Source organism: Athene cunicularia (genome assembly GCF_003259725.1).
Source record: "Athene cunicularia isolate RWA chromosome 7 unlocalized genomic scaffold, athCun1 chr7_part1, whole genome shotgun sequence".
Lineage (NCBI taxonomy): Eukaryota > Metazoa > Chordata > Aves > Strigiformes > Strigidae > Athene > Athene cunicularia.
In genome coordinates, this window is record NW_020799107.1 from 19,308,395 (window position 1) to 19,325,745 (window position 17,351).

At 37.4% G+C, this 17,351-nt stretch overlaps 1 protein-coding gene across 9 annotated transcripts in view; it reads right to left on the reverse strand.

Moving 5' to 3' along the window:
• The window catches only part of SLC4A10 (solute carrier family 4 member 10), a 120,982-nt gene that overhangs the window by 15,499 nt on the left and 88,132 nt on the right, over positions 1 to 17,351 (reverse strand). For all 9 annotated transcript variants that reach the window (XR_003398790.1, XR_003398788.1, XR_003398787.1 and 6 more), the window contains 5 exons: positions 7,940 to 8,045; positions 5,224 to 5,385; positions 4,840 to 4,953; positions 4,188 to 4,349; positions 1,166 to 1,417 (listed from right to left, as the gene is read on the reverse strand). Coding sequence is in view for 6 of the 9 variants with exons in the window: in XM_026852582.1 (XP_026708383.1) it covers positions 1,166 to 1,417; positions 4,188 to 4,349; positions 4,840 to 4,953; positions 5,224 to 5,385; positions 7,940 to 8,045 (796 nt within the window). In the remaining 3 variants the exon portion in view is untranslated. The remainder of the gene's footprint in view (positions 1 to 1,165; positions 1,418 to 4,187; positions 4,350 to 4,839; positions 4,954 to 5,223; positions 5,386 to 7,939; positions 8,046 to 17,351) is intronic.

Genomic DNA, 17,351 nt, shown 5'->3' on the forward strand with positions numbered 1-17,351 from the left:
AAATTCAGTCACTCGATTACAAATTAATAATGTTTCTCAGAGGGTAAAGCAAAAAAAAGAATCTGGCTCTATAGTTTTATTTTCCTCTCACAGCCAGTTATTACAATATACTTTATTCACTATTAATAAAATTAACAGAACTACACAAAAAATTAAAGCATCTTATACATACTTAAATTCTTACTTAAAAGACTGCTCAGGAAAGCATCTCAATAGTAAAGCCATAATCTGCAGAAAAATGTTCAAGGCACAAAATACTTCATACTGCTAAAAGAAATGTTCCATGCTGTAAGCATTTAAAATTGGGTGAATAACTAATATGGAATAATTTTGTAAAAGACTATTTTAAATGTTCAGTCCCTCAGGAGAAAGTAGGTAACAGAACAGTTCCATGTAAGTATCTGCTTTAAATATTAATACACAAAACACATGTTCTGTGTGTTTTCAAGGTGACGGTTTTGTGACATACTTAATAAAATACTACTGGGAAGTACAAGTTCTAAGGGCTTACTGCCTTCACTGTGACAACATGCAAGTCTAGATTCTGGTCTTACTGAAGCCTGTGGCAAAACTCTCACTGATTTCACAGAGACCAGATAATTCTTAAAAACAGTAAGTATTGTGTACATAGCTTATAACTACAGACCCAGTATATACCAGCATATAACTAGACACCCCGTTTCAGGACACTGGTGAGCTGTGTTGAGTATGCAGGCAGCATGAGAGAATTTTCATGGAAATGAACCTTGGAACTTCTCTCGCAACTGTGAAAGTATTTTTAAATTATCCAGAAATCCCAAAATGTTTTTAAATTTTCTAAATAAATTTACATTTTGGTATAACTTAGCGAAACTCTTTCATGATAATTTGCCATGGACCCAAAGTGCCATGGACAAAGGGTGAATTGTCATACACTACAGGTCAATGGCAGAATTCCCTTTGACTTCAGTCAGGCCAGATTTTCATTACAAGGTTTTTGTTTTAAAAATATTAGATGTCTCCAGCCATTTTATAATGCTAAATTGGAATTCCACTTTAATTTATCACTGTGTAACATTATGCTAGGTAGTAATGTGTCTGAAAGGGCACTCATTAAATAAAACAGTAATAACAGTGAAATGTTCAGTGCAGTATTCTTTAGGTTTTCCTTACTTCCCCAAATTACCTTCAGGATACTCGTCAAAAAGACAGATGAGCCCATAAGGACAAAAATCATGAGTCCTGTGACTCTTTGCTCCCGGATTCCAAGAAATTTTGGCTGCTCCCCTGGAGCAGAGCACTCTGATTCCAGTTTTAAGCTATTCACGTGGGAAATAGAGAGGACAGTGGCTGCAACAAACCAGGGCAGGCCCATAATAGAGCACACTCCAAGCATAACGGCCACCATGAGTAGGTCGAGATGGTATCCACATCCTTTCTGTTAAAAAAAGCAATGACAGCAAGAAGATATAAAGTGACATCTGAATTAAGAACACTCCTGGCAGGCATTCCTAATGAAAAGTTAACCACAATTACAAAATATGTAGGTAAAAATAGCTTTCTTCTATGTGTTATTCAGGTTGGGTCAGTAGTGATGGTAAACTGCTTATCTAAGGGGAATTCCTATTAGTTCACAAGAAATGCTTAATATTATTAGACTCATTCCAGTTGAGTTAAGTGTACATATTATAAATCCACTTTATAATGGGCACTAAATACCTTGCCTGCTTAAAAAAAAAGAGATACTAGTAATACAATGGAAAATTTAGTTAAAATATTTAGTTTAAGATTTAGTTAAAACATTTTCTGTGGACAGCAGTAAGCAGAACATCCAGCTGCATTGCCAAATTTCCAAAGTACTAATCTTAATAGACCTTCCATCCAGCCTCACAGAGTAGGTGGAAAAATATGTATTTTGATTCTTTCCTACATAAAAATTCTTAACATTTGCAAAGTCAATTTATGCTATAAAGGGCCATAAAACCACATTGATCCTTTTAAAGTTTTTATAGATGGTAAGCACGTGATAGTAATAAGTTTTCACTAACATACTTTCATCTTAGAACAGATAGCTAGAAATTAAGAAAAATTAAACTATAATTAAGCTATACATTGAACTATAAAATAAAATTAATCATAATGTATTGTTTTACTGGTTTCACTATTCAATACTTAAAAGTAATATCATAAACATTTATATAAGAAGTCAGTACAAAACCTCTGGGTTTGGGTCATCTCTGTAGTAGTTAAATACTCTGTAAATTTACCAACAGGAGGATGTTGCTTTGGTTTTGTAGTAGTGGATAAAACTCTTTGGGCAAATCTTAGATACATTTTAAAACCTGCAAATACAACCAGTGCTTGAAAATGACCAATGATCTGCATCAAACTTGGTCGTATATAGCTACCTGTTACCACAGCTGAGAGGGATATTTCTTTTCAATTGCATTAAGTATCCAGGATCACCATGCACCTGCAAGCAGGAGCTCAAGCTATTTTCCTTTAAAAAGTCAGGTAGTTAATTATCTCCACAAAATTTTGCAATATGGCAACAAATCCAATGTCATGGTCTGATGAAACAGTGATGTTCATGCAAACAATGTGAATATGTTGAACCATAATTTTGCCTGTAAATCCATGCAAATGCCTTTTGACATAAAAAAAGTAACTAAACTAAACTTGGAAGGGTTTGCTACAGAGACTGCCAAAAGCTGAAATGTGCACTATTCAGAATTTGCTATGGGAAGTATAAAAAAAGAGGGGAAAACGAGTTGGAAGCAAACAAATCATTTCTTTCTGAAGACAACTTTTACTTCTAAAATGGGAAGCGTCTGGGTTTATGAAAATGTAAGCCACATATCGAAATGAAAATGCCATCTTATTTGCTTACATTATTTAAAAAGGGGAATTCATATAAGTAAAGAAAACTAAAAGAATCAACTCTAGCAACCTTCCCTCACTCCCCAAAAGTGCTTAGGAGTTTTATCTCCAAGACACATCTTGACAAACTCAGAGATGTGTCAAACACAGATATTAGTTACATGCACAATGCACTCAAAGAAAGAGTTTAAATCCTAACAGAGACACCTTTTTTTACCTTCTGACACATTTATGAGGAATGTATCTGCTAATGCATACAGAATCCGAGAGCATTTCCTCACATTCATACATGATCTGAGGAACCTGACATATGGGAAGAAAAGGAAGCATAGCAACAGGTGATGCTACACCAGACCCCAGCAAAACTAAAACGCAGCAAGACAAGGGGGCAGCCAGGAGGACCATCTGACTCCCAGATGCCAGTGCTGAAAAAACACATTCCAAAGCTTGGCAGCAAATTCCTGCATCTGTCAAGTTAACCACATGCAATGCTATGGATTGACATGAAGAGCCAGGCTGACAAAGAGGGCAAAAAAAGAACATATCAAATGTCACAATCATCCAAGAAGAGGCAGTGCAAAGTGAAGGTTGCAAATGCATTTGCTAAAGCAACTTGGGATTGGATTGCTGCTTATTAAAAGTATGTCAAAAAAAGCCTAAGCTCACTGCATATACATGTACAGAAACCTGCTGCTAGATTTTGCCCAACAGTTTTTCAGAGGGGTGATGTCCCTTTTTCTCTCTCCATCTGTAGGCAACTAAAGTGTTAGAGAACAGAGCAGGAAGTTGTCCTATGTTGTTTTAAGAACCCATTGTGCCTCTAAGGCTCAGTTTTATTCTTCTCCCTTCTTTAAGATAGGAAGGGCACAAAAAAAAAAGGGATGGGTATAACCACAGAGGACAATGAAGAGAGGAAAAAAAAAATCTTATATTACAAAATAACCCCTGAATAGTTTTTTCAAAATCCAATCCAGTAGAACAACACCGCCAATATCTGAAGAGGCAATTAATATTATGGTAGTTAAGGAAATTATTAACTTCCAGATATTTTTCTTTACGTGAATGGGTATCATATTTCTAATAAAGCACAGAGCATAGCACTCTCTTGATTCAGAATCTCTGTTCTAAATTACATTCATAAACACTTCTGTAAGGCAGTGAATCACTGACACAGGGCACATGTACTACACAGACCACAGAGAAAAAGCGTCAACAGACTAAAGGTGTGCTATATAATGTATAGTAATGATAAACTCAAGTGGATGAAGGTACATTACATACTCTGAAGCAGAAAACAACAGTGAAAATATAACTATTTGACTGAATACCTTTAGTTTGTGTTCTTTTCTATTGATAATGACAGCTGTGATCTGCTGGTCCATAAAGATAAGGATAGTACAAAGCAGGGCTGGAATTACAGCAGCTATCACTGTCCACCAAGGATTAGGCCCCAAAGGAGTAATAAACCAGCCACGATCATCTCTGGTGGGCTATAAAAACAGAGTCATGCATGACCAGTCAGAACTCTAAGGATTATTTACATTTCAACTTCACAAGAATACATACAAAAGCATTACTGGGATATGATTTCCTTTAAAATCAATCTATGTAAGTGCACAGAAAAAAATGCTGAACTTCCTATGTTACCAAAAAGAGAAATTACATATAATAAAATCATCTGGGATATTACAGACTTGGTTTCATTTGATACAATGAGCCCAGAATTTGGAAGGAGCCCCGGAAGATTATTTTGGTTAATTTAGGTCATATTGGTCCTCACACAGAAGACATTAGGAAGCATGAAGGGGCCTGATGGAAGAGTCTCACTGACAGGGGCCACTAATCAGAGAGGTTGCAACTACTTGGTGAACACAAAAATTTCAGAATAGTATTACTCCCCGATGATAAAAAAAAATATAATAAACCCACTATAGCACACTACTTTGTCAAAATAATGAGTGCAGTCTATCAACAAATTACCTTAAAAGCGTTTGGAACCTGAAGTTTTGGTGATGGAATCCCAATGGCATAGTCAATTAAAACCATGGACAAAATAGTGAGAAAGACAGCAAAATCGCTGACAACAGATCGTACCTATGATTATTGAGAGAAACAACAATTTTAACTAAAACATTCATGTGTGATTTAGGTTTTATTTTTCTTCACTGTTTTAAGCCATTTTGTTTGACCAAATATAGCTAATGTAGCCATTACAGCTAAAACTATGCTTATTCTGACACAATTTTCTAACAGAGAAAAGATTCAGTATCCACTTAACCAGCAGTTGATTGAATTTGCAATGCAGATAGAATTCATGCTTACACATGGCTAATGACAACTTTTGAATTAAAGAATGTCACACACCTTTGTTGGGAAGTATCGGCTAGTTTTGAACTGCTTCAGTGTGGATGACAGCGTTACTGTAGAAAAGAATAAGATAACAGACCAGAAGAGGACATCTGGAACATAAGGGCCATGATGACCACAGGCTCGTCCAACAAACTCTCCATGAAACTTTTTACATTCCTATCAGGGAGACCAAAGTAGTATTGTTCTGAAAAAATCCATGTTTACATTGATATTTCCTTACCAATTACTTTCCTAAACTGCAAGCAAACTGCATTACTAGAAACAGTAAAATCATTTTTACATATTTATTGTTTTAAAAATTAAAACTCCTAATGTTTGTATCTAGTCTGCATGGAAAACTCTAAATCCTCAAAAGAATCTCTTTTTTAACCAGTATTAAATGATGAAGTCGCTAAGACATACCATAAATAAAGTCATTAATATAAAACCAGATTTATTTCAAACTGAACAAGTACGCTTGTTTATTTTCTGTTTACAAACACAGATTTGAACTTCCTAATTCTTTCCAGGAGAGGAAAGCAAAGTTCAAAAGTTACCAAGGGAAAGGCTGCTTCTGGTACATTCTCAAGAACTGATTTTTTTGTTTTAACTTCACAGGCCAAGCAATTCAAGAAAAAGCTACTTAAGACTATATTAGTCTAAAAGGAGACAAATACATTTAATACCACATGGGGGCAGCACATTCCACAAATTATTTTTTCTTATAAAAAGCGATCTGATAAAATGCAGAAAACCTCAAAATCTGTAACATTAACTCCATCCAATATAATATATGATCAAGTATGCAGATACAGTAGAAAACACGTCTTGTGATACTCCAATACTATCCTTAGTTGTCTAAAATCATACTTGTTCCAAGTTAACAAGCAAAGAAATAAAGAGTCGGTCTAAAAATGTGAGCTACAAGCTCTGGACTCACAATCCTTTCCTTCTGCTTCCCAAATCCCTCCACACTTATTAAGAAAAAAAAAATAAAAATGCATCACCCAGAATCAGAGATTCCAGGCAGAAATACCCTGTCATTCAGGATCCTTTAGTATCAAATGAACTGGGTCATTGGTTCATCAGACTCACATCACAATACTGTGGCTTGATGTGTTATGAGAAACTTTGGTTTTGAACAAAGGCTGGCTTGAACAGCTGCTGTTTGATGACTGTGAGACAAAGGAGTGCAAAACTTTTTATACCAGTATACCAGTAAACCTGGGATAAATATGATGCGCTTCTGACTGATGAAATAAAGGTTTTGGGGGGGTGGTGGGTGGTGAATCAGGAAATCCAGAAAAAATTGTCAAGATTCTGGGCCATCAAATGAGAAAACTTGTCCTGGCCTGAGCTAGACCCTGACGTTGGCACAGCACAGGGATTAATTTCATCATATACCTACTGAAAAGGATTTTGTCACCATCAGAATAAGCACTTTGCTCACATTCGTTTTGTCCTAGACAGGAAAAAAGAATTGTTGGTCCTACTGTTGTGTTTAAGAGAGAGCCAATCTAGATCTTCAAAAACTTGGAACTTTTAAATCAGACACAAAAATAACAGGAAGAAATGACCAGTATAAAAGACAGTGAGGTGAGAGTGACCAAATACTTATAGGAAACTAACTAGGTCTAATCTTTTACTACAGTTCTCTAGAACAGTAGAAATTAAGTTTCTTGATGATGTTTGCAAGAAATAAATACATAAAAGTATGAAAAAATGTCAATTATTTCTTTGACAACTATAGGGACTCATGGGGAAAAGTCGGTCAGTTATATTTCTGCCCATGTAAACTCAAGTTTCGGTAATAAGCTTTTACAGAAGTTTTAAAGGGTTTTATATAATGCAGCCGGTCTTTTACATTTATAGTTAAAACAAAATCTGTTATTTTAAATCTCCTCAGCTGCAAATGTACTCTGAAAAACACTGTCAGAGATCTGAGAAAGTGAGAGGAGGAGTCTGCCCCTGCACAGATGCTCTTAGAGTGTGCTGCAATTTTGAGAATATTCATTCTGGATTGCTGGAATCCCTCAGGCCAGCAGTTCTCAACTTTCTCTCTGCTGTTGCCACACCAACAGAGCTGAGGAGCAGCCCCTGCTATCGAGTCAGAGCCGCCATGGAAGTCAGCTCTTGCTTAACTCATGATAGGAGGACACCAATACTTCTGCATTCCTGCCTCTAAAAGGACTATCTGCTGGAGACAATTCACTGGATTAGCTTTTAAGCATTTCATTTGGTTACGTCTATGATGAGGTTAATTATCATATTTTTAAGAGAACCCTTCAGTTTGGTGTCTTTTGCACTCTTTGATACAAAATTTCTCCCTCTCCTTTATAGTCCAAACAGCTGTAGCAATGTTTTAGGGGAAATAAACACTGAGTCTTTCTATACAAGGGAACTTTTTTTGTCATCTGGCAGAATTTAGGACCAATCCATTGTCATTTGACATGTTTAGACTGAATCTCAAACTCTTGTGCTAATGTCTTTCCAAAGCAGGGCACAAAATGCACATACTTGCTTTAATGTGCACTATCAAAGGCTGCAAAATCCTTACAAAACGAGGTAATGCTAAAAAGCCTATGTTAATCTTTGTTCAATTACACATATTTTATGATTTGAACAAATCTGATTAGAAAAAACATGATAATTTTTTCAATATACTTGCTTCAGCAGGAGAGACAAAATTATTTATGGTGATGCCTTTATTAAGTTCCAATATTTCACTTACTGACACAGTTAGGTTCCCCCATGGCACATCAGATGCAGATATATTGTAGTCCTGCCAGTATTGTATGGTTTTATTGCTAGGATGTTCTGGTTCCACACAATTGCATCTGAAAAGACAAAAGATATTTTTTTTTTCCTTAATAATAAAAGATACATCAGGTATTAATCCCAACAATCAATTGTGCTCTGCTTTGCCAGATAATTTTAGCTCAAATGAATTCAGTAAACGCATGCTTTGAAATAGTTTGTAGTTCAGCAGCTAGTGCTATTACTAGAGTACAATTTGCTGTGAGGTGCATGTGCATGTACAGTACGTAACGTGGCATATTTAAACCTCTGTGCACAGTAAGTTTTTCCACCCATTTTCCTCCTATTCTATTAATACTTCCGAGCAGAGTTTGTAATACAGAGAATACACCAGTCCTGTTCCACCCCCTTATACCTAACACTTCCCTACATGGGGATTAGATGCTACGCATACTTCCAGGCTGATCCACTTCTCACATGCAAACTGTCTGTATCCTCTTTCTTTCTCTTTACCAGAATGCCTTTGTGTGCAAAACTGCCAAACCGCCCGGTCAAACTCTCAGGGCTGCAGGATCACCAGCACCAAAGGCTCTGTGAAATTCTGGGTCCATTGTCTTCCCCTTCCCCACAGCTGCTTTAAAAGCATGCTTTTCATTTTAAATTGTGTATTTTAACATACAAAACATGGCGAGGCAGTGTGGGAGGACAATACTGCAAATAGGCAATTTAAAATCAAAATTAAGTCTTTCAAGCCTCTGAAGCAACTGTGGGAGGCTTTTTCTTTGACAAAGCCTTCAAAATATGCAGGATACTCTGTAGGTTCCAAGATGTCAAGTGTGCTTTGTAGTTCTCTTTAAATTAATCCTACTTTAAAAATCTATAGTACTATCTATCCTGCTAGTATTTTAATGTGCTTATGATGGCTGTAAATAAACTCTGTACTCTCCTTTCAGATAAAGTTTTCAGGAGTAGCTGGGGACAGGATAACATCTGACTATAGAATGGAGAGCCACTAAGTATACATTTGCATTCCAGTTCTAGAAGAGTATTAGTTTATCCACTTACCTACACCATCTATTTTCTCTGTGGCTATTTATCTTTCAACAAAATGAAAATGCTCATCTAGATATGTAGTATTTTCTATATAAGAAATTCTACCATCTACATTATGAGAACAGAATAGTGCCGCTATATTTCGATTACAATACTATACATGTGACAACAGCTGCATTTAATACATACATAGAGAGAGATGCAGCTTGTCTTTGTGCAACTCTTTACTTCTATTTTAAATGCAGCTATTTATGAAAGAAAGAAAAAAACCCTTACAGCCCATGAACAAAAAGGAAAAAAAAAAAAAAAAGCAACAGCATTCAGAGAAATAGAGGGCCTGAGCCAAAAGTCCTTGAAGTAAAGTGGATCTTTCAAATATATTCAACATGCTTTGGATCAGGCCCCAAGTGCAGAATGAATGCGTGTTCAATGCATAGTTTAAAATATTACCAAATGGGTTAAATGAAGCACATCACTACTAGTGAGCTACGGTAGCATAATAAAGTCAACAAACAGTATGTCTATGTTATCGCAAGGGAGTATTTGATGTTCATGCAACAATACAGAGGTGGCTATTTCAGGTTACTGCTGTTTCCTGTGAGCACAGGAGCTCCCTGCCCCCTGACGTCCATCGCCGATCGCAGACTGGCCAGACGCTGGGCGATGGCCCATTGGGGTTTGAGTACAGTAGGCCATGGTGACGTGGGCTGTTCAATCACAGTCACTTTCTCACTAGAAGGGAAGACTGTGCATGTCACCAACACTACATGGTACAGCTACACTTGCTGCAAACTGCAAAATTACATTTAAAAGTTAGAGGAGCCAAAATTTCTATTTCCTTAGAACATGACAATTGATGCTACAGTTTAATACAGCTCAACTAATTTACCTTCAGATGAGATCATCACCCTGTTTATTTCTATATTAAAACCACTTTCCTCCTTCACAGCATTCCAGTCTGGCCTTTACCATGTCCCACAGGCATTTACCAATGGCAGATTGTTCATCAGCAAACTCCACCCATGCAGACCAAAATCACCCTGCACCCAGCTTTTGTCACTGAATGGGTGCAGAATTAGGCCCTAACTGTAAAGATCAGATTCTACTTTCTACTGAAAAGCTAATTCAAAAAATATCCTCAGTGTTTCGATATCTATATATATCTATATATATAGATATAGATATAGATATATAGCATTTCATTGTTTTCAATATTATGTGTCTTTTGGCAGCACTGACATTTTGATGTGAGATTGTATCATGGTATAACTGCCTTTCAGCATCACACTACTTGCTTAACATTATAGAAATGTGAGATAGTAAGATACTCCCTGTCCAGCCCAGAAAACACAAATGGGAGTACCATTCAGTGCCAGAACATAAAAAATGGTCTACCAAAATGTGACATTTCGTAACAGATGTAACTGCTTCAATGATGACTACTTCCCAACGCAACTGACCTGCAAAGAGAAACTCACATTAGTGAAATAAGGTTTTCCACTTTATAATCTTTAAAAAATTTTAGTCTCTTTCATTGTCATTTTTTACTGAGAGGTCAGCTCTCAGGAGAAAAAGTAAAATACACTGAATGTTAACCACTAACACATCTTTCTATTTTCTTGATAAAATATTACTCAGAAGTCTGGAATAAGTAAAAATGTATTGCCTCTTGGAAGTTCAAATACTCTTTAAGTTCTTGTAAGGCTGTTTAAAGTGCTGAGCACTACAAGAGATCTACATGGAGTTTTTGCTGTTACCAATGAGCAAGAGACTATACACACATCTATATTTTCTAAGCAACATTGTCAGCTCCAAATACAGTAACAAACTAGCAACCTACTCCTATGTCTTTTAGTGATAAGGAGTCAGCAATCATCTTCCCTATGTTAAAAGATACAGAATGATTCTTTTTATTGTCTTTCATTATGGCTAGGAAGAAATTACTTTTTTCATGGGTAGAATATAGTCAGGGAAGAAACTGACACTGGTTGTGGTGGCAAAAGCATAGGTGTCACTACAGTGGAAAAAAAAAAATCTCTGCTGACAATCTCAATGTACCCATTTCATCACACTGATGACAGAACAATTCTTTTTGTGTCTTTACACTTTTGGCTACTGCAAGACGTTCTGCTCTCCTGGGAGCAATTCAGATGTCTAAACACAGGTGCCTATATACCCCACGGTATCTGTGACATCCATGATGGGTTGGCACACATGCAAGAGGGTCTATGGTGACTCATGCCTTTATTTTCACAGCAGCTGGAGGCTAAGAGACCTAAAAAGGCACTAGATACCCAGTCACACATCACTCCCTTCTGTATTGAAAATGTCTGTATTTTGCAACTAGGCAGAAATCAGCGCAGACTGTTTTCTTCTAGGGTATTTAAACATCTAATACAGCCTGTTACAAAATGGCTTATAAATCTAAGGTAGACCAATAAACCATTTCAGACCAGACAGCCTTTAGGAAACTCCAGGAGAACTGTCATAAATTCAGAACTGACTGAAAAAGAAAGTAACAGAAAAATAATGGCCTGAACCTGCTAGCTAGAAAAATAACCCAAGAAAGGAGTTTTCATTGCCTTTACATCTTTCAAGGTGCTCAAGAAATCTCTGGCAAATAAGGATGGGGAACAAAGGTAGATCATAAAAAATAAAATATTAGCACTGGCTGACAAACTGGTATCCTCTGGAGCCTGTCCCTCTCTCCCTTCTACAGAAGGATCAAGATTTCAGCTAAATCTTCAGCACTAACCTAACAGTATAGGCTGTATAGGTCATTGATGGCACCCCCCTTCCCTTCTTTGTCCTCCCAACCTCCCCAGCTTTTCTCCTCTTCCTGATTTTATTTCCTAAGTCTCAATTTTATAAATTTCATTAACTTAAGGCAGTCATCATAACCTCACTGTGTGCAACATTTCCTACAACTTGTCCTGTTTTCAAAGAACAGTTAGGATTTGACAACTGCAACCTTCAGGACATCTCAGACAACTAGCGGTATTCTTTGTTCCGCAACAGGAATAGTTATTACTATCCTTAATAGCACCAAAAAAAATGGCCATATGATCCCTCTTGGACAATGGGAAAGGAAATATGAGTTAGTAAATTAGAAACGTGTTATTTTATATGTAAAGTTGGGGAGTATTTCCCCCTCCTCTGTAGATCAGCAATAAAAGACAAACATCATTGTTGCTCAACAACTCGTCAGGCTTTAAAGTTCTGTACTAAAAACACCTTCACCTTGACTGTAACGTTGTTTACTGCAAAACAAGACACTTATTCCTAGGCTTATTTGTTCAATTTAAATTAACTTGGGTCTGGTGAGGGAAACCCTCTAATTTCACCTGTTACCCCCAATTCTTCAGGCTTGTTCTTCACCATTTTCTTCTCTTTAACCTCTCATGCATGCTCTCCTCCCACACAGACTTAAAATGCAGCATGGTGCTAGTCCATTCTGATGCCATTACAGCCAGCACAAGAGCTTTGAACAAAAGCCTTGCCCAATGTTTTTGTGAGTAAAACACACTTAAATGATGCAGATCATTTGAAAGCCTCATGGTCATTCATCCCTAGGCAGTTGCCATTTTTCAGTATGTTGTTTTCAAGACTAGGAGGTGCTTACTGTTGATGATTTTAACCAATTCTTAAGGCACTGTTTTGGAGCTCCTGTTTTTCCAGCATGTACATATTGCAAGCTACACCTATTCACACTAGCTAAGGATCTGATCTATGAAGGATGCAACTGCAGCTTCTTCATGATTAGCCAACATATCATTTCCCCTTCCTAGAAAGGCAAAACTCTTTCTGTCTCACTTAAGATAATGAGATTTGTTCAATATGAATATTTATATTATTAAAAAAACAACAGGCAAGTATGACAAATAAGTTACAAAATGTGCTTGTTTAAACAATATGTCTCACTGAATATCAGAGCACATATTTGGTATATGAGTAGGAAGTTTTTGCCCTAAGACACAGAGTATGCTCTACAAATGTGCTGTGCACTGATCACATAACAGAGACAGCATAGGAAGGTGGTATGAAATGGAAGGTAGCATCACTAATCTTGTTTTAAAAGGTATTAGACTATATGCATAAGTATTCTTTATGTTGCATTTACAAGGTTGAAGGAAAGTACATCAACAGCACAATGTTATGCATGTTTAGGTTGTCTCCAAATACACCATCTTCATGTGAATTATGGGCACTCACAGAGTCCTTCTGTTTGCTGAACAACTGCTATGGGAAGGGAACAACAATATCATAGACAACAACTCCTCTGCTGTCCCACACCTACAACACCTGTATATCCCTGGCATTCTATTTGCCATATTCTCTATCATGTCAACATTCATAACCACAAAATCGAAGTCTCCATGGAGAAGAGACTGGAAACAAAATAATTAATAGTGAAGGGAAATAGACTTGTCAGTTAAGTTCTATTCTCAGTATCACGAAATGCTTTCAAAGCCCAGCTGTCACGGCAAGACAAGATTTTTTCTTCATTTATTCATGAGATCTGCCATCCTGAATTAGACTATTGAGTCATTAAGTTAAGTAGCCCATCTCTGACAATCACGAAGATCAGTAGGCATCCACATACATTCTCTAAAGTTGGAAGTCTACATAGTTTAGCTGGTGAAGTTGAGGAGGAAAAGCCTCTAAAAGTACTTAGACAATGCACTCAGTAGCAAAGCAATTTCACACACACACACACACACACACACAGAAAGATAAAGATGGGGAAGCTAATATTAGAGTGAAGAAATATGAGAAAATCACGTTTCTTTGGATAGCACATCAGGAGCAGCACATTGTTCTGTCAAGGGGAAAGTCCAGAAAACAGATTTATAATCACACTGTAGTTTTGTTAACCTTGACTGTCACTCAACAAGATTGGTCTTTATTAGCTGGCTGGTGCAATATGCAGTCCATGTATTCTTGGCAGTACTACATTATGTAACTGCCATACATAGAAGTTAATGTGCAGAAAAATAGTGTAATTATGTGGCATATTGACAATACATCTGAAAGCTTTCACTGAGAAATAGTTCTAGAATGTCACTTCACTCCACTTCCAAAGTTAAAAAAACATACACCTGAGGAGAAGAGATTCAGTATAATGCTAGTTCAGAAATAATATACTGAAATATACTATAATGATATATGGTCAGCTTAAGTTTCAAATGCTCAGGTGTAGTTCATCAATACACATAACTGTACTGTAACAAAATACCCAAGGATTTTATTTAAGACTTTCTAGATGTTGAAGGCATTGTGTAGACCAGCTATCAACTACAAACTGAATGATGTGGAGAATTGCTTAACATGGAGATCTGTTTCCAAAGTGGAAGGGATGAGTAGTAGGAAAGAATGAAGTAAAGTAGCACCACCTGAGTTGAAAAGAGGGATAAAGAGAAAAATTAGTCAGCTGGGTTCAGCAGACATAGGGAAGTCCTAAAATAAATGGAATAAAGAAAAATTATTTCTGGATTCCAAGGTTTATCAAGAAGTAAAAGGGAATCAGAAGTTAAACTCAATGATGGCAGTTGCATGGTTCCTGGAACAAGAGGGACATCCTCAGAGACAGACACAAAGGATATGGCACAGTTAATTGTAGGAAGAAAAATGTAAAGAATGGGAAAAAAAAACTATAAAGAAGGGGGAAAGAAAATCAATCACCATAGAATCGTTTGGGTTGGAAGGGACCTTAAAGATCATCTAGTTCCAACCCCCTGCCACGGGCAGGGACACCTTCCACTAGCCCAGGTTGCTCACTGAACACTGCCAGGGAGGGGGCAGCCACAGCTTCTCTGGGCAACCTCTGTCAGTGCCTCACCACCCTCACAGGAAATAATTTCTTCCTTATCTCTCATCTAAATCTTCCCTCTGTCAGTTTAAAATCATTAGCCCACATCCTATCCCTACACTCCCTGAAGAAGAGTGCCTCCCCACCTTTCCTGTAGCCCCCTTTAAGTACTGGAAGGCCGCTATAAGGTCTCCCAGGAGCCTTCTCCAGGCTGAACAACCCCAACCCTCTCAGCCTGTCCCTCATCAGGGAGGTGCTGCAGCCCCCTGATCATCTTCATGGCCTCCTCTGGACTCAGTCAAGCAGGTCCACATCTTTCTTATGCTTGGGGTCCAGAGCTGGACACAGTGCTCTAGGTGGAGACTCACAAGGGTGCAGTAGAGGGGTAGAATTCCCTCCCTCATCCTGCTGGTCAAACTTTTCTTGATGCAGCCCAGCATATGGTTGGCTTTTTGGTCTGCGAGAGCACATTGCTGGCTCACAGTCAGTTTTCTATCCATGACTACTCTCCACAGGACTGCTCTCCATCCACTCTTCTCCCAGCCTGTATTTGTGCTTGGGATTGTCTTGATCCATGTGCAGGACCTTGCACTTGGCCTTGTTAAATTCCATGAGGTTTGCATGGACCCACCTCTCAAACCTGTCCAGGTCCCTCTGGATGGCATCTCCCTTCCCTCCAGTGTGTTAAGTGCACCACACAGCTTGGTGTCATCAGCAAACATGCTGAGGGTGCGCTCAACCCCACTGACCATGTCACCAACAAAAACATTAAAACAGTGCTGGCCCCAACACTGACCCCTGAGGAACGCCACTCGTCACTGCTCTCCACTTGGACATTGAGCTGTTGGCTCCAACTCTTTGAGTTCTACTATCCAGCCCATTCCTTATCCACCAAGTGGTCCTTTCATCAAATCCATGTCTCTCCAATTTAAAGAAAAGGATGTCATGTGAGACAGTGTCAAATGCCTTGCACAAGTCCATGTAGATGACATCAGCTGACATCAGTTTTCCCTTATCCACCAACACTATAGCCCTGTCATAGAAGGCCACCAAATTTGCCAGGCATGTTTTTCCCTTAGCGAAGCCACATTGGCTGTCACCAATTGTCTCCTTATTTTCTATGTGTCCTAGCACAGTTTCCAAGAGGATCCAACACCATGATCTTGCAGGGCACAGAGGTAAAACTGACTGAACTGGAATTCAATTACATACCTGGGATCCTAATGAGAAATGTTGTGCTTATCATCACTGACTCTTCTCATTCCTCCTGCAACTTAAGGAATACAGGGTATAACACAATAAAATTTTCAGCCAATCACAATGTACTTAGATTAAGTTATATAGATAATGAAAGAATTAAAACTTGCTTGTGCAAACAGTGGTATGCACAAAACTAATCTTCACAATGCCTTCTAGAAGGAATGGTTTCTATAGACTGCAAAAGATATTGAGATTGACATGATCTTGGCTCCTTAATTACATCAGAGTGGGATTTTCTACTCCTAATGCTTAAGTGCATGTCAATACCAAGACAGATTGCAATATGCATATTACTATGCCAAGAAATCACTTTAAAATTATTCAATGTAATCTGTTAATAATTGAGTAACTTCTGGTAAAGAATTATTAAAAACAACATGAATTCACCACTCTGAAAAAAAGAATTAATAAAAACCAAAAGGTATATAAAGTCCCAAGATCTAAGTAAGCTCACACTGAGAAATAACTGGTCTTCTGTATTCTAAGATAGCTACCTTAAAATGCTTGTATTTTAAAGAATACTGGATTGCTTTCTAAATCACGTTCCTTTCATCCACAATGCTTATTTTGTTTTCCTTTTGAGAATCTGTTTTTAATCCACCCAGTTGTAGGGTTCTTCTTTCCTAGCAAAAATTATATCCTAATATTTAATATACATTAAAACTGATGTGCATCAGTGTTCCAGACAGGAATCACTAACTGGAGATATATTTGCTACAGGGGTAGGAAAAAGAAGGAGGAGGAGAGTGCAGAAATAAGAGAGTTGCTATGCCAACCTACAAATGCTAATGGCATGACAAATACAAAAAGGTCACAGTGAAGAAAAAAAAAAAAAGAAAAAGAAAAAAGAAAAGCCCAGATCAAAAACTATGTGTATTTTATTTAATAAACAATGAAGCTACTGTATTTAAATTCCTTCAAAACAATGCAGTTTATAAAGAAAAAATTTGCAGCACAGTAGCACACTGAAAATTAGGTTGTCTTTGTCCTTCCTTTGATTTAGCTCTTAAATGCCTTATTCTTTATCATCCATATCATAAAGATGATGTTTTAAGAAAAAGTGAATGCTGAATGGATTTGCCTGCAAGTAGATCACCTGACAATTAGGGCCAATATTTCAACAGCATAACAAACAAGTATAATAAAGAAAATTAAGAAAAAGTGCATTAGGACTTGTTCTATATTAATTAGATTATGAAGCAAAATATATTTTTGCCTTTTTGAAATAGAATTCTGAAACAAACTCAAACTCATGTCTTCTACC